Source organism: Cibotium barometz, chromosome 1 (assembly GCF_041138505.1).
Source record: "Cibotium barometz isolate CiBa-2024 chromosome 1, ASM4113850v1, whole genome shotgun sequence".
Taxonomy (NCBI): Eukaryota; Viridiplantae; Streptophyta; class Polypodiopsida; order Cyatheales; family Cibotiaceae; genus Cibotium; species Cibotium barometz.
The window spans coordinates 46,009,938-46,032,692 of record NC_141046.1 but is presented as its reverse complement, the minus strand read 5'-3'; the positions used below and the strand labels follow the sequence as shown (position 1 = coordinate 46,032,692).

Genomic DNA, 22,755 nt, shown 5'->3' with positions numbered 1-22,755 from the left:
ATGGTGCAAACCTCCATATTCTCATCTTTCAAGTCTCTTCCTCTCAAAATAAAAGGTGCATTGACATCTTTCCCGAGTCAAAGAAATTGATTACAATATATAGTGCCAACCAATATCAAAAATAGAAAAGACCAATATATGGTGCCAACCAATATGTATTCCCTACCCATCTCATCATCTCTCTAACATGCTTTTAAGTTACTGTCTTATAGCTGGTTGGGCACAACACTGCTGACAATGCCCCGTGCAAGAAATCTACATTCCCACTATAAATGCATGAGTTAGTACTAAAATGAAAGTTAGGTTACCTCCCAACCTTCACAAGGAGAGAATATAACAGAGTGGTTTCATGAATGTACAATTTCCTGCAAAACAGGCGTACAATTGATTCCATGATGGAGGGATCCATGAATTGGTCATTGCACATACAGTTTGGGTACTATAAATTACACAAGGGCATCCATATAGGTTATCTCAAATGAATAGTGTTTGCCCCATGGCAGAAGGTTGAATATCCCTGGAAGAGCCAAACTAACAGAGGACCTTTCTGAATGCACTGCATCAATTGGTCCTATGGCACAGGAATACTAGACATTCACAGGAAGAAGCCTTATGTGGCCTTGTTGAAAAACTACTATTAATTTGCATGTTCCTATGTAGTGCCTGTTTCAGTAGAAACTACTTGGGTCTAAAGGTCTACGAAAAACCAAGACACAACTTTATTTGCATACTTACAACCTTCCATAATACTTACACAAGAAAGGGATTCAAAGTACTTCAACGGGTATAGAGGGATTCAAAGAAGCACTTCAACGGGTATAGCAGTAGTTCTGTCTAATGAACAAACGCTGATTGTCTAGAGACTATGAAATGTATGCCTTTGAAAGTTCACTGATGTTGCACACATGTCCAGTCCTTGGACAAATTATTTTCCCATTGTTCAACTTTGCCATCTCCTCAAGAGCCTGCATGGCCAGTATGTCAATCATTAAAAATAACAAACTTTCTTGAAAAAGCACTGCTGCAAATCTTAGCCACATATAGATATACAGTGCTTCAAATTGACAAGTTCATTTTTATTTGGCTGTTGAAATTAGATCGTGTGTATATAGCATGCAATATGTAATATCCACATAAGAAATTGAAACCCTACCCATGGAAAAAAGTTTCTGAAAGAAAGGTTTTAAGGCGTTTATGATGACAATGATGACTAGCCAGAGCTGTCCATGTGTGAATACCTTATGACACGGTACATCTAAAGAGCTGCTTGGCGACAAAAAGTGTAGCACCAAGTGCCACTGCTGTGTTTGTTCAAACGTTCAAAAAACAGAATAAATTAAGTGAACTATGAGATTGGAAAGGTTGATGGGTTATAAAATGGGGTTGAGGATGATTTGACTGTAACTGAAGGTGGATAGGACATCCAATATGCTTACTTTGAATAGCTTATTATTGAGCAAGGAAAAGAATTTGTGACTACACATGAAAAGGAGAGGGTGATCCTTCACTTCTTCTACTGGCCTTCTTTTTTGCTTCTAGAGCCATGATCTAACATGGCTTCAGAAGTATTGGCCTTTTCTCATAGCCTATAGGTTCTATACTCTTCCTCCACTAGCATGTCATGCTCAGCTTGAGAGCAGACCAGGCTAGGTCTCAGACAAAGCAGTGGGAAGGCACTGCAGTGAAGCAAAGCAGTGGGGACTCGGGAGGCCTGCAAACTGCAGTGAAGCATTCAAGGAGGGTGGAACCAGATTGTGAAGGTCAGGCAATTGTGAAAGCCAAAAATTGCCAAAAGCAAGCAACACACCGTAACCTGACCCACATAGTACACACAGATGCCCAATATGACACACCTACGAGTTTGCAGGGTATCAGATAGCAGCCGACAAGCAAACTTGGACAGTGTAGGTGATGTTGGAGAACAAGCCTTATCCAAGTACAAAAGGATTAAGGTGTGTGAACAGCCTCTAAAGGGCTTTATGTGTATGCGTATGAACCCTGAACCCTGAACCCACCCTTGGAGTGGTTCACTAAAATATCTAGATATTATACCTGGAATGACCTAAGCAATGATCTCATACAGGAGAGGCTCTAAGCCTATAAAAGCATAGTACTTGATTGAAGTAATACGAGTCGCATCATTGAGTCATGCAATCTCTCTCTCTTTGAGCATTGTCTTTCTCTAACACTCTCTCCCCCTTACTTCTCTCTGTTCATCAAATGCCATAGCCATGTTTGCCTTCATGCCTCCATAGCTCTCCAAAGTTTCCATTATTTGGTATCACAGCTATAGGTTGATTCTGCCTTGAGTGTGAGCGCCTCAAATTTTTGTACTTGTCTGTACACCTACGCTGCCATCCGTACAGCAACCTATACAGGCGCACACAATCCATACAGCCTCTGTACTCTGTCAGCAACGTACCGCCCAATCCTATGCACGTATCCCGAGCAATAACCAAGAGCATGCACAAATCAGCACACACATCATTCGATGAAGCAATGTGCATGCATCCCGAGCAACAATCAAGAGCATGCATAAATCATCACACACATAATTCGATGAAGCAACCTCAAGAAAGTAAAGTCAATTTGGGCCTTTTCTACAAACCTTGCGTAATTAAACCTAATTACTTGATCATTTTTCAAAATTGAGGGTGCAAATCTAGCATTGAAGTGTTGCTATAGCATGCTAAAGCATCATTCATCAAAACCCCCTAGTTTGAAAACCCTAATTTTTCTTGGGTATTAACTGTTAAGGGACAAGACACTGGCATTGTAAACTCTCCTTTGTTAAGACCTTCCTCGATTTATAGCACATAATGGCTACCCACATGTTCATTGAAAAGTTCAATGGGGAAAGTTTCCACACTTGCTTGACTAAGCTGAAATTTAGTCTCATGAGGGAGGGCCTTTGGCCTTTCATTGAAGGGGATGTTGGACAAGCTTTTTGGGGCTTGGGCAAAGAACTCCAAAGTTTCTTGCAGATAGAGTTCTATGATCTTATGATACAACCACATGAGAGCGTTGATGCTCATGTGAATTGGATGAAGTCCTTAATGGCGGGTCTAAAGGTAAACGTTGAAGATGATGTGGCCCTTGCAGTATTGATAAACTCCATGCTGGAAGAGTTTTATGGGAACCTCATCACCACACTGAAGAACCTACCAAATCTTACCTTGGAAGGGGTCATACCTCCTTGAAGGAAGATCAAGAAAAAAGCGGAGGAGAACAATTGCTTCTTCACAAAGAAGAATTTCAAAGGTATAAAGTATTCCCTTTGTGGTAGGAACAATCATGCAAAGGATTGCTATTTAAAGAAGCCTTGTAAACATTGTGGGAAGATCAACCACAATGAGAAGAAAGAAAGAAGAAGAAACCTGTAAGAAGAGGATGCAAACTTTACAAAATATGAAGACTCATGGGCCTTTTAAAGGTCTACTACACAGAAGGTGGCTTGACTACCATTGTACTCTACTCCAAGGATAGAACTAGACACTACTTCTACTGAAACTATGTCATAAGCATAGATTTATCCAAATGAAGTGTGTGCTAGAATAACGCTTGAGGGGGAGTGTTGGAGAACAAGCCTTATCCAAGTACAAAAGGATAAAGGTGTCTGAACAACAACCTCTAAAAGAGCTTTATGTGTATGTTTGTGAACCTACTCTTTAGAGTGGTTCACTAAAATATCTAGATATTATACTTGTAATGACCTAAGCAAAGATGTCATATAGGAGAGGCTCTAAGCCTATAAAAGCATTGTACAAGATTGAAGTAATACAAGTCACATCATTGAGTCGTGCAATTTCTCTCTCTTTGAGTATTATCTTTCTCTAACTCTCTCTCTCCTCCCCTTACTTCTCTCTATTCATTAAATGCCATAGCCATATTTGCCTTCAAGTCTCCATAGCTCTCCATAGTTTTCATAGGATGACAGATGGCACTACCATATCGCACTCATGATGTGGCACCTTTGGATCAACCTCAAGCGAGGAGCTTTGGGACACAATGAGCAACTAAATGCAATTGTGTCATTGATGGCATGGCATTGATGATGTGGCCATCGGGTACAGGTGGTCGACAACAAGAGCATTGATGCATATATATACGTGGGTAGTCAAATCATTATATTCATTTGCTTTCCTCAGTGTTGGACTTCACAAAGTGTTTCTTTGTAGACGAAGTCCTAGCCAAGAGTGTACAGTAGATCACAGGCCTATTATTTGACTTCTTCATTCTTAGCCACATCTTGTACTTATTTTTTGGCACCCATGTGCATTGAGTGCTTGAATAGAGTAGAGCACTTAGATTCCAAGAGTGCATAAGTTCGGATTTGGGGAAAGGAATGCAACAAAGGCCGTAAAAGGGATTACTCCGGTAAGAAACCTTCAGCTGCACACTTGAAAGTTTTTGGGTGTGAATGTTATGTACATGTTCCAGATGCTCAAAGGACCAAATTGGATGCCAAAAGCCAAAAATGCATCTTCTTGGGTTACAGCATGGAGTCGAAGGACTATTGGCTCTATGACCCTCCGGCAAAGAAGATCACAGTGAGCTGTGATGTGGTATTCCAAGAACCACTATGTCGGATGGAGGAGGAGCTTCCTTCTTCTTGGAGTCATATTCTGCTTAAATGGCTATCAACCAATTCGGATCCCCTTGTGCTTCAACCAATGTAGTAGGCTCTTGAATCTTAAGTACCTCTGTCATAAGAGCATTAGAAAAGTACAAGGCACAGCTGGTCGCCAAAGGTTTTGCACATGTTGCACGTTTGGACTTTTTGCTCCTTTAGCCAAGTTAACCACAATTTGCACCGTTCTTGCATTGGCAACCCAAGGGAGATGGCATGTTCTCCAACTAGATGTAAAATCAGCTTCCTCAACAAGAACTTCGAGGAGGAGAAACATCCACATGGATTCGCAGTTCCCGATTCCGAAAGCAAATTTTGCAAGTTACAAAAGGCACTCTACGGGCTGAAACAAGCCCCACGAGCATGATACCAAAGGATTGATGCTTACTTTGTGAGTATTGGTCTCTCTTTTCTCCGTCTTCTCTCAGCTCCCTCCTATCGTCTAGCACTTCAAGCCTCAAGGTATGATATAATATTATGTACCTGATGATTCATCCGGCGCTGGCACAGTAGTACGACCAGCCACGTTAGCAGGTCGTACGTTGTATGGGCCTGGATGGGCAGCTTACAATGGTCGTTTCTCTACTGGTCGGCTTGTTTTATTGCTCGCTGCCTATCAGTTCGGTGCTCGTCTTGGCTTGGAGACTTGTAATGGCATTAAGGAGGACTATGTGAATAAATCCTCCTTGTACGGTTAACAAGTTAAGGCTCATCGAAGTGTTAGTAGATGCTTCTGCCATGGGGACGATTGTCACTCTATTAGGACAATCCTTGTATGCATGATTGAATTCAAACTTATAGCATGTGCCTCCTTAAGGAGTTACATTGGGGTTGGGCTGTGCTTGGAGCAATTGGGGGATTTGGTGCAAGGTCTTTGTGAGGGCACTCCGCAATCTGGTGTGGGCCTTTGCATCAATGGTCTACATACCATATTGTTGAGGTCTCTCGCTCTTTGTTGTACCATAGCTTTGAACATAGAGGTGTAGTCTATGGGTGAAGCCTGATTGGGATACCCATACAGGTCTTGTTGGTCGTAAGACTCATAGCTCTCTTGTTCTTGGTTTTTTGTTTCTGAGGGTAGGATTACGGAATACTGTTGCACTGGTGCGGTTATTGGAGGACCTGGCTGGGGTAGTAGCACTGGAGGTGGATATGGCAACTTAGGCGGTCTATACATACCTTGAGGTAAGGGGTTTTGATATGTAGGCACTCGAGCTTATGCCTATTGAGGAGTGATTGGTGGGGTTGGCAAGACCACTCGTTGCCTTGACACAAGGAGAATCTATTGTGGTGTGGAAGTCCACCGTGTTGGGTTTCCTTGGTACCAACAATGAGTTGTGTCATGGTTCCCGTGGCGCTGGCAGTGAGCACAAAATTATTGCTGCCTAGGTCTTATCATTGGACACTCTCATCATCAACAACGTCACCGTTGCTTGAAATTGTGTCCAAGAGTATCCACATGTGCGAATTCTCCGCTTTCAACATTCCTGCGTTGTGAGAGAGCAAGCCAGGTGCTAGTATGGGCACACTAGTGTCGTGTGTGGACCCAGAACACTAGGGACGCGTTTGCTTCTCTAGTGAGAGATGGGAAAATTGTTGAAAGTTTTCTTCGACATAATTCTTCTCCAACAAACACTCTTTGGTATTTGTATTCATTTCTTTGTTTATGGCAAATCTGTCTTTTAGCCCGTGGAATATTGTACAAATAAAATATTCCAAAGAACAAATTATGACAAAAATCAACTCACAAAGCGCTGTGAAGTAGGTGCATTTTCAGCTTGGAAGTAGAGAGAAGACGTCTCCAGTCAATCCAAATTCAATAGAAATAACGTGGGTGTGGTCACACAAGGAAAGGGAATGGTGAGAGGTAAGGTGAGATGCATCCAGTCCTTTTTGGAAGGAGGTATGGTAGACACATGGTTGGGGGATGGACAAGCAAGCTCCTGGAGTAGGTATGGTAGACACATGGTTGGGGGATAGACAAGCAAGCTCCTGGAGTAGGTATGGTAAGACACACGATGGGGGTATGGTAGACACATGGTTGGGGGATGGACAAGCAAGCTCCTGGAGTAGGTTCCCTAAGCAAGCCCCTTATTACTAAGGTCCAATTAACTAAAGTTACAATCTCCACACACCTAGGTGTCTGAATGGTCACTTATATGGGACCAAAATTTTATCTTTCACGAAAATCACTAAAAATAATTTGTATGTAATTTTCTAAAATAATTTGATATTTTCTTTTGGTTTCTTGCTAATGTACCATATCTAGCTTGAAATCAAGCATAACTTCCAATAATGGACAACTTAAGAAATTTTCCAGCTTTTTATCTAATAAAACTTCTCTTGTCTAATATTTACCACAATGTTGCCTTGTAAAATTTATATAATATCTATTATTATCTATCTCTAAGTCTCGGAATTCAAAAGCAAATTTATATCTCATTATAATAGGCAACTTAAGAATTTTGTAGCCAACTTCCGAGCTAAAATTCACAACTTCAATTTCCACAACATAGGAGCATAGTTAAAGAAAATGATTGGATAGAATCACATTGGCCGACTGTCGATTTGCTCCTGCGAGCTCCTCCTCATCCCCCTCCCGTCTACCTTCCCCCTGTTGCTTCTCTCCGTCGCGCGACCCCCTCTCCCCCCCCGCCTGTCCCCCGCCATCTCCTCCGCCTCTCTCCGCCTCCCTCCTCGCTTCCTCCCCCGCCATCTCCCCCCCCCCCCCCCCCCCCCCCCCCGCCTTCTCCTCCGCTTCGCGGCTCTTCTCCCCCGCCTTCTCCCTCACCTCCCCCTCCGTCTCGCCCCTCCTCCCACCGCTAGCTCCCCCGCCTCAGCTTCCCCCTCCCCCCCCCCTCCCCCCCGCTCCGCCCCCCGTTATCCTCTCTCCTTCCGCCTCGCCGTTTCCTCGTAGGGCTGTGTCCCTCCCGTTGGTGACCCCGGTCTCTGGCCTTTTCCCTCTGGAGGACTCCATGGAAGCCGCTCCGACTACCCCTGCCCCGATTCCGGTCTCCGTCTGGAGTTCACAGATGCAGATCATCAGTTGTTTGTTTCCACAGTATCCGCTCTTGAGGCCTCCTCCTTGGTCTGCAAGATAGTGGGTAGCCGTTCGATGCGGAGAGAGCTTCGCGACCTTCTGCAAGGCAGCCTCGTTGGCGTGCTTGCCAAGATCGTCAGCGTCGATTTTTTGGGACGTGGCTACTACCAGGTGGATTTCGAGTCCCCCCAGGCAGCTCAGACGGTGCTGGCTCGGAGCCCCATTGCCCTCCGCTCATCCCGGGCGTTCCTGGCGCGATGGACTCACGGTTTCGACCCCGCTTCTGACCCGCTAGCAGGCGCGACAAGTTTCCCCATCACTATCTGCTTTCTTGGACTCCGCAGGGAGTACTTGCCCCTCTTGTCATCCATAGGCAAGGCGTTCGGGCAGGTGGTGGAGACGCCTCAGACAGCGGCTTCAGTGATAGCTCAGGCAGCAGGACTCCCGGCCATTCGTGTTGTGGTTCCGTCACCGGAGTCCCTCCCGAAGACGATCCTCCTCCCTTGTCTTTCTGGAGGACATCTGATACAGCGCGTGGAGTATTCGGGCCTCCCCAGCCAGTGCTACATCTGTCGGGAGATGGGCCACCTCGCACGCGCCTGTCCCCGCAAGGGGGTTCATCCTTCACACTCTGCCGCCTCTGGACCCCCTTCAGGAGGCCCGAGGGGTGGCCATCCACCTCAGAGACCGGACATTCCTGGCTCGTCTCAGCAGGCGCCATTATCTGACGAGCAGGCCCCGGCGGAGGATGCCGCGCAGACCCAGGAGGCTGGCGGATGGCAGGAGGTTCGCCGGCGGAAACGCCTGGCCCGCAGGGACCGTCGCAGACGCCAGCAGCAGCACAGGCAGCGGACAGGCGACTCCGGCTGGCGTCCAGGCACCTACCCGCACTTATGCTCTAGTCAGGGATAGGCGGCCAGCAGGTCCCACCCCGATGGACGAGGATTTAGTCTCAGTGCCCGTTGAGGCCGCCGGTGGAGCCCCCCACGTGGAGACCCCTCTCCCGCCTCCCTCCGCGGGGGGCCCCGCCCCCTCCATGGAGCAGATTCTTGAGGATCTCGGGCCGCACTCTGCGACCCCCGGCCCCTCTTCCCCTCACTCAGAGAGCACTCCCTCCACCCCCCCTCCCCCCCAGCCCCCCCCCCTGACACCTATCCTCTGGCAGATGCCTCTCCATCCTCTCCTCGCTCTCCCCCCTCCTCTCCGCGAGCCACCATCTCTCCCTCGGCCTCTCCAGGATACTCCTCCAGACCACCCACTGCCCCGGGGCAGCGCAGCTGGGTAGGCAAGAGTTCAGTTCAGCGGCTGTTCCACCGCCACTCCGGGCCGGTGGAGATGACGATCCTAGCTTCGCCCGCCCCACAGAGTTCTCTCCAGCCTCCCCTGGGGGGCCCCCGCGAGTGATGGGGCTCCCAGTGGATTACGGTTTTTTCAGGTGTCTCCAGCTGGATGCTGGCCCGTTCGAGACACTGGTCGCGCCCTTGCGAGTTTGCGTGGTGTGCCATCCCTCTCGTTCTCCTTCAGTGGTGAGCAGCACGGTGGCCTTCTCCTTTCCTCTCAGTGTTGCCCCAGACACAGCATGGGATTGCAACTCTGTAGAGGAAGTTTTGCGTGATCAGATACTGGAGTTTTCTCACCACTTCAGTGACTAGGGGCTCACGGACCTATTGCAGACCCGATTACACTCAGCCCGCATGAGCTTGTTTGGTATAGGAGATTTGCGGACGGATCCGGTCCACACCTCAGTTGAGGCGGTGCTACTGATTCTCCTCCACGCCGCCCCGAGGATGCAGCCTACCTTTAGATACATATATGCAGAGGATTGGTCTCACGACTATGCCCTGGACAGGGCGAAGGTGGAGTGGGGATGGACACAGAGACAAGTCACCCTCTTTTTGGAGAGACTCCGCACCCGGACAGACAGTGACTATTCTCCCTCCAAGCCAGCGCCCAAGACTCATAGACTGGAGGGCAGCTCATCCGGGCCGGCTGAGAGGGGTGAGCCAGTGGCGGCTGCTTCACTTGCCATAGCTCATCCATGAGGATCCTCTCATGGAACATCCAAGGTCTTGGTGGACCTCACTGCTACATTGGTCGGGGCAGACTTCGCCAGGAGATCTAGAGGGCTCTCGTTGGAGGACTCATAGATATCCTTTTCATCCAGGAGCACCACCTTTCTGCCGGGCGTACCCGCACCTGCGGGAAGATCTTGCCAGGCAGGAGTCACACTTTTTGGTCACCGGCATATGGCTCCCAGGGGAACCAGGGTGGAGTATGCATCTCAGTCAGCGAGCAGCTTCTATCCGAGGTTGTGGATTCTGGCACTCTGGTCCAGGGTCGAGCGTAGAGTGGATCATCCTTCGGGTTGGGGAAGACTACATTGGCTTCCTCAACTTCTACGCCCCTAATGGGGCGACCGGGAGAGCTGAGTTCTGGAGCACCATTAGGCAGTCCCTCCCCATGGCAGACCATTGGTGCCTAGGGGGGGATTGCAACATGCTGGAGGATGCAGAGGACAGGATGGGGGGCAGCCAGGAGACCATTCATGGGCCGGAGCTCGTTGCCTGAAAGGAACTAGTGCTGCAGGTGAGGAGCAGGATCCGTGGACTCTCTCGGAGTTTGGCAGGTTGCAGGGGAGTTTATCTTTCTCGCGCTCGGATAGACGGGCCACAGGAGTTAACCTTTCCCGCATCGACAGGTTTTACATTGATGAGTGGGCTTGCGATAGAGGTGGCACTGTGGGTATACTTGCAGGCTCCTCTTTTCAGACCACTTTCCAGTGCTTCTCCAGATCAAGGACCCTACGAGAGGAGAGCGAGGCCAGAGCGTCCGGATTCCAGATTGTCTCATAGAGGAGCCCGAGATTGCGACCAGGGTTGAGCAGGTCTGGTAGGAGCTTCAGTTCAGGAGAGGATCGGCAGCCAGCGATCTTGACAGGGGTTTACAGGAGATCAGTAGGATGCTTAGACAGGCTGCCCTGGACCGTCTGGAGGCTTTCAGAGAACAGGAGAGGAGCCTGCGGAGGAGTCTAGCTTCCCTTCAGAGACTTCAGGAGAGGGATCCTACGAGCCCTTGGATTTCAGAGCAGATGGAGTCAGCTCGCACAAAGATCAGATCCATCGAGGAGAGGAGGGTGGAGTTCCGATTCCATGCTCGGGCTTCTTTTTGAACACAAGCTGGAGACAGAGTGACTCGAGATTTCTTTGAGGCGACAGGGCCTCGCTTCAGACGAGAGGGTCTCAGGCGTCTTCGGCAGGCTGATGGCTAGGTAGTGGTGGATCCCCCCAGGGTTCGGGTGATCGCCACAGATTTTTACAGGGATCTGCTCTCTGCTAAGCCAGCAGATGACAGGGTGAGAGAGGCTCGGGAGGCAGTCTGGAGCTTCACGAGACCGGTTGTGCCGGCCCATTTGCAGCACTCCCTTCTCTCCCCCTTCTCGGATACGGAACTGGAGGCGGCTCTTCAGGCACTTCCTCGGGGCAAATGCCCAGGAGAGGACGGTCTCTCAGTGGCTTTCTTCCAGAGGTACTGGGGTCTCTTGCATAGGGGTTTCAGATTGGCATTCCAGGAGATCACGGAGTCGGGAGACATGCCGAACAGTATGGCAGAGGGGTTGATTCACTTGATCCCCAAAGAGGGAGGAGACAGACTGGAGATTAGACCGTGGAGACCGATCACCTTGCTAGGCACGGCCTACTAGGTCCTAGCTAAGGTGATCAGCAGGCGGCTTCAGCCTCACCTTCCGGACATCATCCACTCCACACAGACATGCTTCATCTAGGATAGGAGCATCCTGGATAACATCTTCTCTTTCTGGGAGGCTACGGCTTTGGCTAGATTTCGGCAGGAGGATCTGGCAGTGCTCCTTCTCGACTTCGAGAAGGCATATGATCGGGTGGACTGGGCCTTCCATGAAGGCACTATGGAGAGGATGGGCTTCCCCCCGCAGTGGATCCGTGGGGTCTCATAGCCAGGTGTTGATACAGGGCGTGCGCGGAGAGAGGTTCCAGCTCTCGCGCTCGGTGCGACAAGGGTGCCCCTTGGCGCCCTTTCTTTTTCTTTTTGTGGCGGAGGCCATGAACACTTTCTTGACGGCACAGGATACAGGTTTGCGGGGCCTCCAGCTCCCCATCCGCACCTCGGAGGAGCTCCTAGACTCGGAGTTTGCGGATGACACTGCTGTCTATCTTCAGGGAGGGGAGGAGAACCTCCGCCGCTTCGCCTCAGCCATGGACAGGTTTTGCAGTGCTTCGGGCGCTTTGATCAACTGGCACAAGTCGTGTGGGTTGTGGGTCAGTTCTATGCCCCCCCCGACTTGGAGGCCAGTTGATGGGTTTCAGTGGCTGCCCCCCGGCACTACAGTGCGCTATTTGGGATGTTATGTGGGCATTGACATATTTCCAGAGCAGCAGATAGCCCCCCTTCTTCTGAGCATTCGGAAGAAGCTTCTGTATTGGAGTACCGCTCGTTTATCTCTGGCTGGCCGAGTGGTCGTGGCCAACCAGGTTCTACTTGCTACCATGTGGTACATCACTTCTTGCTGGGCCTTCTCTCGGGCGTGCATTGGCCAGGTGCAGAGGCTCATCAGAAACTTTCTTTGGTTCGGTGGCGACATGGCCAAGGTGGCATGGGCTGTGATCACTCAGCCGAGGGAGAGAGGCGGCCTGGGCATAGTTGATCCTATTTGTCAGAGCCGAGCTTTGCTTGGCAAGTTGGTGGTTCGTGGCCTCCTACCAGGCGCTGAGCCGTGGAAGGAGTTTCTTGTTTCCAGGATTCTCAGCCGCACTCCTTCTCTTAGCGGCCCCTGGAACCCCAGCATCAGGTGGATCTTTACAGAGCAGCGATCCAGAGGAGTGGGCCTTGGCTTCGAGGAGCGTTTTGCAGCTAGCCTTCTGAGGGCCTGGGAGCATCTGAGGCCGTCACTCTTCCAGACTCCCCCGGGCACCGATGAGGAGCGCCTGAGGCAGCCATTGATCTGGAACCCCTTGATCCGACTTCCCAGTGGTCATATGGTTGGATCGCGATCTCACGTGTCGTGGGGCCCGTTGAGCTCCAGCCTAGCCTAGTCCCTAGACGATTGGATATGTTTTCAGCAACTGCCTCTAGAGGTTCAGAAGAGGAGACTCAGCAGGATGAGGGGCAGAGAGTTGATGAGGCAGGACATTGAGGCGGCCATCCCCCGGGAGTGGCGGACTCCAGTACAGGACCCTCCACCTCCACAGTGGATGGGCGTCTTTACTTGACATGAGATCCTTCTAGCGGTCTGCGGCTCAGCAGAGAGAGTCGCCCCACTCACCTTCGAGGTGGGAGAGGGAGGCCAGCTTCAGAGGACCCGACTAGATTTGGATGAGTTCCAGGGTTGTATCTTTTTCAGAGGGTGCGGGTGGTCGGCTTTGATCAGAGACAGTGGCATGTAGACCCCTCACCGGCCTCGATAGGGGAGGACTATTCTTGGAGATTATGGGCTTGGGACAGCAGGCCTCTTATTCGCCTTCAGTGGGATCCAGGCGAGTGGCTTTGGCAAGATCCCTATTCGGCCCCTACCAGCCCAAGCACCCCCTTTTTTCAGTACACAACGAGGCTGGGGCGGCGGATCCAGAGGCACAGGATAGCGGGCACCCCGGCGGCAGCCGAGCATTGGCGGGGACAGGGGCTCTCCCCTGCCTTCCTTAGGGACTTCTGGCAGCGCCTTTGGGCCAGCTTCCGGCCCCGGAAGGTGACGCTTTTTCTCTGGCTTACAGCGCATAGAGGACTGGCTGTGGGGGCTTGGCTAGCTTTTGGCAGACACCCAGCGTCCTGCCCTCGGTGCGGCCATGCACAGGAGTCGCAGCGGCACTGCTTATGGGATTGCCCACAGGCACAGCAGGTCTGGCAGCGCGCTCTCAGGATGGTTTTTGCAGGCTCGCCAGGTGAGATGATGGTGACGTGGGGTGCGGTGGCTTGGGCCACAGACAGCGGCCTGGCCCTTGGATACGAGGACGTCCCTAGCAGTGTGACCATCCAGGTCTCTGACAGGACGATGGCGGTGGTTCCGACGCCAGACTTCTCTTTGGTAGTCTCCCAGGAGGGGGACGGGCACAGATGGGAGATGATCAACAGCATGACGGCTTGGCACATATGGAGAGCCCGATGCAGGGAGGCCATAGACCACCAGGCGACTCCACCGGCGGAGGTCATACAGGCCCTCTGGGTGGACATCATTCACACCTTGAGAGGACACTGGGGGAAACTTCAGGGCGACTCGGATCGCATGAGAGATCGCCGCAAGGCGTTCCTCCGCACTTGGCAGCCTGGCCCTTTCCTCATCGCGAGGGGCAAGGATGTCACTTGGCACTACAGGCCTCCAGTTTGGCTCTTCTCACCTCCCGCATGTACTACTAGGTAGCCCCCCCCAGAGAGCGGCCAGCCACGGGGGTGGAGCTCCGGTGTTCACTGTGTTTATTATCCCTCCTTGTGAGGTGAGCTTTGTAGCCTTATGGCGTTTTCTCATTAACTAATAGAAGGATCGTTTTTCCAAAAAAAAAAAAAGTTAAAGAAAATGATTGAGATCACTAGATATGGAGAGGAAGGGATTTTACACCCTTCTCCTCTAAAAAGAACGAGCTGTCCTTAGCTCGAGGAATGAGGATACACGTGACAAATATCTTCAGTCTTTTCCCAAGTAGCATCTTCTAATGGCAAGTGTTTCCACTTGACCAGAATCTCTCGGAGAAGTCTATTTCGAAGAGGCTTCTCTCGGAAGTCTAATATCTGTTTTGGCTCTACTTCAAATTCTCCTTGCTTAGGGATGATCATCTAGGCATCTTCTAATATGTGGGAGGGGTCAACCACATACCTCTTAAGGAAACTTAGTTATGAATCCGATGATGAGGAGGCAACAATAACTCATAGGCATGGTCACCAATTGGCCTTGTGATCATATATGGACCACAATACCTAGGAGAGAGTTTCTGGAATTTTTCCAAAAATAGAGAACTCTTCTTTGGTTTGACTCGGAGAAACACCATGTCTTCTTCTTCGAGTAGTCTCTCGGATCTCTTTATGTCTGCATAACTCTTTTGTCAATCCTGAGCAGCTTTAAGGTCTTGTCGAATTAGCTTGACTTGATGATCCATTTCCTCCAGTATCTGCTTCGTGGCCTTAACTCTAATCAAAGGATCCGACCAAATCAAAGGTGTAATACATTCTTGCCCATATAAGGCCTTAAAGGGAGACATTCCCAAGCTTCTATGACAAAGGCATTATAAGCAAATTCTACCACATGCAAAAAGTTTAAACCATTTCTTAGGTTTTTGACAGCACTAAGCCCTAAGCATATCTTCAATAACCTGATTATCCCTCTTGGTTTGTCCATTTGTCTCGGGGTGATAGGCCGTACTCGTATCTAAGTGAGTACCCACAACCTCAAAAAAAGTAGTTCAAAACCGAAAAGTAAACTTACTTGTCTCTGTCAAACTGATAATGCGGTGAGGCAAGCCATGAAGCTTTACTATTTCTTTTACAAAAATATTGGCAATGCTAGTCGCTGAATAGGTCTTCTTGACTGGTAGCAAATGGACTACCTTAGTTAATCTATCTACCACAACCATAATGGAATCATATCCACTCTGCACAGTTGGAAGCCCAGTGATGAAATCCATACTGATACATTCTCACTTCATCTGCAGAATTTTTAAGGGATGAAGTTTCTACTCTTTCCACTTTAATCTTTTGACAAGAAAGGCATTGCTTTACATAACCCAATACATCCCTCTTTAAAGCTGGCCAAAACAAACTCCTTTTAACTCAAGCGTTAAGTCCTCACATAACCTAGGTGACTTGCTAAAGGGATATCATGAGCTTCAGAGAGGATCTTCTTTCCAAACTCTTTCATTGAGAGAAATATACCATCACAAGGCCAAATGAATCTGAACTTACGAATAATTTTAAAAAGAAAGAAGATAATCACTAAAAACAAACAAAATACAAAAATAGGAAAGCTTAATAGAGACACTCGAGAAACTAATGAAAGGATTTTAGTCTGCCCAAGCTCCCCCCCCCCCCCCCCCCCCCCCCCCCCCCCGCACGTTTCACCCCACACCTTCTCTGTGCATTTCCCCTTCTTCCTCCCCCCCCTCCCCCTCGTTGTCCACCCCCGCTTCCCCCTCTTCTTTTTTGAGACCAACCTCCTTGGCAAACCTACAAAGATCACTGATATTCACCCTCTGGGGCGCGGATACTACCGGGTGCGGTTTGACTCGCCATCGGCGTCAAACCAAGTCATGCAGTTGAGTCCCCTTGCACTGCGTACGACGCAAACCTTCTTTGCACGGTGGCAGCATGGCTTTGATCCAGCGTCTGACCCATTGGCTGGTGTTTCGGGCTTCCCAATGACAATTTGCTTCCAAGGCCATAGGAAGGAGTACCTTCCTCTTCTCTCGGTGATTCGTGGTGCCATCGGGAGAGTGATGGAATCCCCCCCCCACCGCTGCCGCGGCCCTTGCATTCCTAGCCTTCGAGGCGACCCCATACAACAGCGCGTGGAGTATTCTGGCCTTCCACGCCAATGCTTCATTTGCACACAAATGGGTCATTTAGCTAGAGCTTGCCCTCAATGACACTCCAGGAGACCACCTCCGGTGGTTCCTCCCCCTGGTTCTTGTGCTGACCCTCACTAGGGGGTAGAGCGAGAGACAAGAGAACACCAGGCCCCGACTTTGAGTGACCCAGCGGGCGGACGGCGAGTGGTGGACGGTTGGACTGCGCCTAGGCCGCTAGACGACCACAAGAGCCGAGCGCCGCTGCTGTGTGCGCAAGGCTGGCAGATCTCAAGAGGATTCGGTTCAGAGAACCGTTATGAGCACTTATCTTAGCATTCTCCCGTTGGTGACATGTCCTCTCCAATCCTAGAGCGGGCCCCTCCAGCCCCACCAGTTTGGTGGCCGATTCCTCGTTGAGATTCCCACCTCGACCCCAAGTGTTCAGAGAGGCCGACTGACCTCTCTGAGCTCCCGACGGGTCCCTCCCCTTAGCTTTCCTCTCCGATGGATCCCTCACAAGAGCACCCCTCCTCGGCCTCTACGCTCCTCCGCCCTCTCTCACCATCTCCCCCACCCCCCCTCCCCCAGTCTTGACATCTTGACACCGATTATACCCGCCGCAACACACTCCGCCCTGCCTTTATCATCCCCCCCCCCCCCTTTCTGCCTCTCCAAAGCACTCTCGTTGCCCCCCAACAGCCCCTGACCCGGAGCGGAGGTAGCTAGCGGGATCAGTCCGTTGCTTGATTCACCGCTTTTCCGAGCCGGTACAGACGACCATTGCCGCCTCCTCAGTGAGGGCTCTCTCGCCAGAGTCCCCATGTGGGGCCCCAAGGATCCTGGGACAGTTTGTGGATTACAATTTCTTCCGGTGTTTGTCGACAAAAGGGACTCACATTTTTGAGGAGACAGTACCCCTTGTTCGGGTTTGTGGGGTTTTTCACCACTCCAGGCCCTCTACGCTAGATAATGGCGTAGATGATTTTCTCTTTCCCCTCCAGGTCCTCTACGCTAGATAATGGCGCGATGATCTTCTCTTTCCCCTTCAGTGCAGCCATGGGGATAGAGTGGGATCTTGAGTTGGTGGCAGCTTCCATCCAGGGTCAGGCAGTTGCTCTCCCACCATCTCCACGATCTCTGCATTACCGACATCCTCACCCATTTTTGGCCTCTGGCTAGGATGGAGCTTGGAGGTTCAGCTCATCGAGGCCAAGACGGGGAGATGGTAGTCTCCAGTCTAGAGGTGCTGCTTTTTGTGTTCATGCATACTTCTGCTATGGTACCTCTTCCCCCCTCTAACAGATACCTCTACTGTGATCGATGGAGTCCGGAACATGCATATGCGCGCGCTCGTATAGAGTGGCGTCACATGGAGGACAGGATTAGTGCCACCTGGCGCGCCTTCGCCCCCACACGGATTGTGATTATTCCCCGTCTAAATCCTCGCCCAAGACTCTTCGAGTGAAGGGTAGTTCCGCTTGTGCCGCATCACACCGAGATTGATATGCGGATCATTTCATGGAACATTCAGGGTTTAGGGGGGCCTCAATGCTTTCATAGATGAGGTGTCCTACATGGTGAGCTTCAGAGGGCCATAGTGTGGGGACCCATAGACATTCTGTTCCTCCAGGAGCAACATTCTCAGAGGGGCACACCTGCAGATGTGGGAAGATTCTTCTAGGCAGGAGTCACACTTTCAAGCTCTGTTGCGCGCACATTGGATGAGGGATTAGGAGAGATCAACTGTTTCTTGCAGGAGGCAGCCTAGAGCCGACTAGAGGGTTTCCGGGAGTCGGAGAGGAGTTTGAGGAGTCGTCTTGCCTGTTTACAACGGCTTCAGGAAAGGTCCCCGGATAGCTACTGGATCGAGAGTCAGCTTGCCGCCACTCCCACGGAGATTAGATCCATAGAGGAGAGGAGGGTGGAGTTCAGGTATCATGCTAGGGCCTCTTTTTGGACTCAGGCAGGCAATAGAGTCACAGGGGATTTCTTTGAGATAGCTGGCCCCCACAGGAGGAGAGATGGTATTCGTAGGTTGTGTCGCCAGGATGGAGCTATTGTTTCAGATCCCCCCCCAGATAAGAGCAATCACCTTTTCCAATCACTCCTCATTAGTGCCCCAGCATCTCCACAGGTGGTGGAAGCACGCGATAGGGTCTAGCGGCATACAAGAGAGGTGGTTCCCCTTTCTCTTCAGTCATTCTTATTGACACCATTCACTGCTGAGGAGTTGGCAGAGGCATTGACGGCACTGCCCAGGGGCGGACTGGCTTCTAGTCTCCTCCTTTCTTCGCCATTGGGACCTCGTGGCCTTCCAACTACCTTCAATGAGATTATGATCACATGTGCCATGCTAGAGAGGCTCTCAAAGGGCTTGATTCACTTGATTCCCAAGGAGGGTGGCGACAAATTGGAGATCCGGCAGTGGAGACCCATCACTCTTCTAGGGACAGCCTATAAGATCTTTGCCAAGGCCATCAAGAAGAAGAGTTCAGCCATTTCTCCCAGACATGATCCACGACAATCAGACCAGCTTTGTTCAGGATCGGAGCATTCTGGACACCATCTTTACCTTTAGGGAGGCGACAACTTCGGCCAGGATGTAGCAACAAGACCTCATTGTGCTACTCCTAGACTTTGAGAAAGCTTATGATAGGGTGGATTGGAGCTTTCTGGAGGGTACTATGTGCCGGATGGGATTCCCCATGAAGTGGATTCGTATAGTCTCAGGACTTTACTCAGCCTCACACAGCCAGGTTCTCATTCACAGAGCCTATGGCAACAGATCCCCCCTCTCCCACTCGATTAGATAGGGCTGTCCTCTCACACCTTACCTCTTCCTATTCGTCACCGAGGCCATGAGTAGTTTTCTCTCCGCCCAGGAGACCGGGCTTCAGGGATTGCGTCTTCCCCTCCGCACGTAGGAGGAGCTGCTGGACTTAGAGTTTGCATACGACACAACAGCTTTCCTGGCGGGAGATGTGGGGAATCTATAGAGATTTACGAAGGCGATCGAGGTTTTCCGCCGTGCATCAGGAGCGCAGATCAACTGGCACAAGTCGTGTGGTTTTTGGGTAGGCTCGGCGCCTGCCTTGACTTGGCAACCAATTGAGGATTTCCAGTGGATCTTGACGGGCACTCCAATTCAATATCTCAACTACCAGGTTGGCATTGATATCTCTCCCCAACAACATCTCGCCCTGCTTTTTTTGAGTATTCGGAGGAAGCTTCTTTATTGGAGCTCAGCGAGGTTATCCCTAGCAAGCAGGGTGGTGGTGGCGAACCAAGAACTTCTGGCTACCATGTGGTACATCACTTCGTGTTGGGCCCTTTCTCGGGCTTGTATTGGCCAGGTACAACGATTGATCTAGAATTTCTTATGGGCTAGAAGTGATGGGAGGCCAGCAAGGGCCAAGGTGGCATGGGGAGTGATTATTCAGCCTCATCACAGAGGTGGGCTAGGCCTCATCGACCCGGCTATTCAGAGCCTCGCCCTACTGCCAAGTTGATTGTAAGAGGCCTCCTTCCCGGTGGTGAGCCCTGGAAGGATTTTTGATTTTAGCCCGCACTCCACGTCTTGGGGGCCCTTGGCCGCAGAGTACCCGATGGATCTTCACAGAGATGAGAGCCAATGGTTTTAGCTTGGCTTTTGAGGACAAATTTGCAACCAGCTTACTTCGTGCTTGGGAGCACCTTAGGCCCGCCCTCAAACAGATAGCTCCAGTTGCATCAGAGGAGCAGCTTCGGTAGCCTTTGGTCTGGAACCCCTTGATCCGTTTACCCAGTGGCCACATGCTAGGGGCCCAACCACACGTTTCTTGGGGCGCCTTGAGCATGGGACCAGCCAGGTCTCTTGGAGATTGGATTGCCCACATGCAGTTACCCTCGGAGGTGCAAGAGAGAGGCTTGACAGGGATCCGGGGCAGAGATAGGCTAAGCATCGACTCAGCTATCCCCCAGTCCCAACTCCCATAGTGTGGCTAGGTGTGTTTACCCGGCACGATATCCTACTGGCGGTCCACGGAGCAGATGAGGACAATGGTCTGCTCACTTTCTCTATTGGATCCCATGGCAGACGAGAGAGATCTGAGCTTCCTTTGGAGGATTTTAGTGGCTGCACCTTGCAGAGGGTGAGGTTGATTCGCTTTTGGGCACGAGAATGGCTTATTGATCCAGCACCGGCCAAGGTGGCCAGGCAGAGATTAGATATGGGAGTGCCACCCTCTCACGCACATGCAGTGGGATCCTGGAGAGTGGACTTGGTATGATCCAGCGGATCGGGAGGAGACTTTGGATGCCCCCTTCTTTGCATATACTGTGCGGCTAGGCCTTAGGATCCAGATGTCGGAGATAGATGGCACACCGGCCGCAGCAGCACATTGGCAGTCTCACAACGTTTCCTTTCAGATTTCTGAAAGAGACTGTGGGGCAACTTTCGGCCAAGCAAGATCACCCTCTTTCTTTGGTTGATGGCACATAGGAGTTTAGCGATCGGTACTTGGTTGGCAAACTGGTGGTCGACCAGTGGCTTGCCCCCGTGATGCGGCCACCCCCAGGAGACTCAGAGACATTGCCTTTGGGATTGCTTGAAGGCTCAGCAGATTTGGCAAAGGATTCTACGCATCTTTGCTATGGATAGGGCATCGACCCGGATCATCACATGGGGCCCTGTCACTTGGGCCATAGAGGCTGGAGTGGTCAAGGCTTATGAGGAGGATGGGGGAGGGCTACGCATCTTTGCTATGGATAGGGCATCGACCCGGATCATCACATGGGGCACTGTCGCTTGGGCCACGGAGGCTGGAGTGGTCAGGGCTTATGAGGAGGATGGGGGAGGGCTAGGCCTTCAGATCTCTCACCATCGTATTGCAACAATACTAGGTATAGCCCCACCTATAGGTGACTGGTGGCCAAGCTCATGCCAGAGATGGGAGATTTGCAGTAGCATAGCAACCTGGCACATTTGGCGTGCCAGATGCAGCAAGGCCATCGAGGGTACCCACACTCCACTGGCGGAGACTACCAAGAGCATATGGGTTGATATCATTCACACCCTCTGCGGTCAATGGGGGAAGTTATAGGGAGGTTCAGACCGCATGCGGAAGCGGTGGGAAGCTTTCTTGTGACTTTGGAGGCCTGGCCCTTTCCTCACAGATAGAGGAGGAGACCCCATTTGGCACTACAGACCACTTGTGTGGTTGTTTCCCCCCCCCCCCCCCCTCCCCCCCGCCCCCCCCCCCCCCCCCCCCCCCCCCTTATGAGATAGCCTTCTCCTCACAAAGCGGCCAGCCGGAGGAGAAGCGTCTCTTCCCCTCATGATCATTTGACTCCCGCCCTTAAATGAGGTGAGTTTGTAAGTAGCCCATGGTGGTTGTATCTAGCCCTTTGTGGTTGTTTTTCTAAAACTTTGTCGACTCAAAGCATCAGCTAGTACATTTTCCTTTCCAGGACAGAGTTTAATCTCAAAATCAAACTCTTGAAGTAGCTCAATTCATCTCCTCTGCCTCATATTAAGAAAATGCTAAGAGAAGATCCACTTTAAGCTCTTGTGATGAGTGGTTAATTGAAATCTAATCCTAGCAAGTAATGCCTCCAAATCTTAAGTACATAAACCACAGCCAAGAGTTCTAAATCATGGGTAGGATAATTCATTTCATGTGGCTGAAGCTTTCAAGATTCATAAGATATGGGAGAATCTTGCTGCACCAAGACAACACCGATGGCAATACCACTAGCATCGGTCACCTCCTCAAACAGTTCGATGAAATCGGGAAGCTATAGCACAGGTTGACAAGCTAGTGCCACTTTAAGCTTCTCAAAACTACTTTGACATTGTGGTGACCACTGGAATGGTAGCTCCTCCTTGAGCTGAAAAATAAGCTGTGCATCTATCTTGGCATAGTCTTCTACAAAGATTCGACACCATCTTGTTAGACCCTAGAGGCTTCAAATATCCCTAATTGACTTGAGAGTAGGTCAATTAACCACAACCTGGACCTTAGCAAGATCCGGTGTTAACCCTTCCTTTGAAACTACATATATATACCTAGATGAATCCAAGAACATGCCCAAATTCACCTTTTAGGAACGTGCATGTTATATACTCATGGTAGTCAACCCACAAGACTATATAACTATCAACTCCATTATGCATAGTATGGACTAGATACTACGACCGAGACGACAAAGCTAATGACAAAAGTGTTTCTCTGCTCAAGTCTCAAAGACGAGCGTGCTCGTCTCTGACCCCGGCTCGAAAAACAAAACAAAAAAGTATGGACTAGATACTACGGCATCCCCACTAACGTCATCAGTGCCCAATAGTGGGTGTAGGACTCTGTATCAAGATATGCTCTCTCTCTCTCTCTCTCTCACACACACACACACACGCATAAGAGTATATATTCACACAAAGCCCTTTGTACTGAGTTTCTGTCAAACCTCCGGAGATGTAGGGTAGACTTAGCCATAATGAAGCCTCGCACTAAGGGAAGTAGCAAATAGAAAGAATTAGTACAACAAATAAGTAGTTGATAGGGAAAATGCACCGCTAAAGATAGAAAGAA

At 50.4% G+C, this 22,755-nt stretch overlaps 1 protein-coding gene across 1 annotated transcript in view; it reads right to left on the bottom strand.

Moving 5' to 3' along the window:
- Window positions 1-393: 393 nt before the first annotated feature.
- Window positions 394-22,755, bottom strand: part of LOC147642067 (LisH/CRA/RING-U-box domains-containing protein) — a 96,142-nt gene continuing 73,780 nt past the window's right edge. Inside the window, exon 7 of the mRNA XM_086802539.1 lies at window positions 394-965. Within this exon, the coding sequence (XP_086658665.1) occupies window positions 864-965 (102 nt within the window). The 3' untranslated portion in view covers window positions 394-863. The remainder of the gene's footprint in view (window positions 966-22,755) is intronic.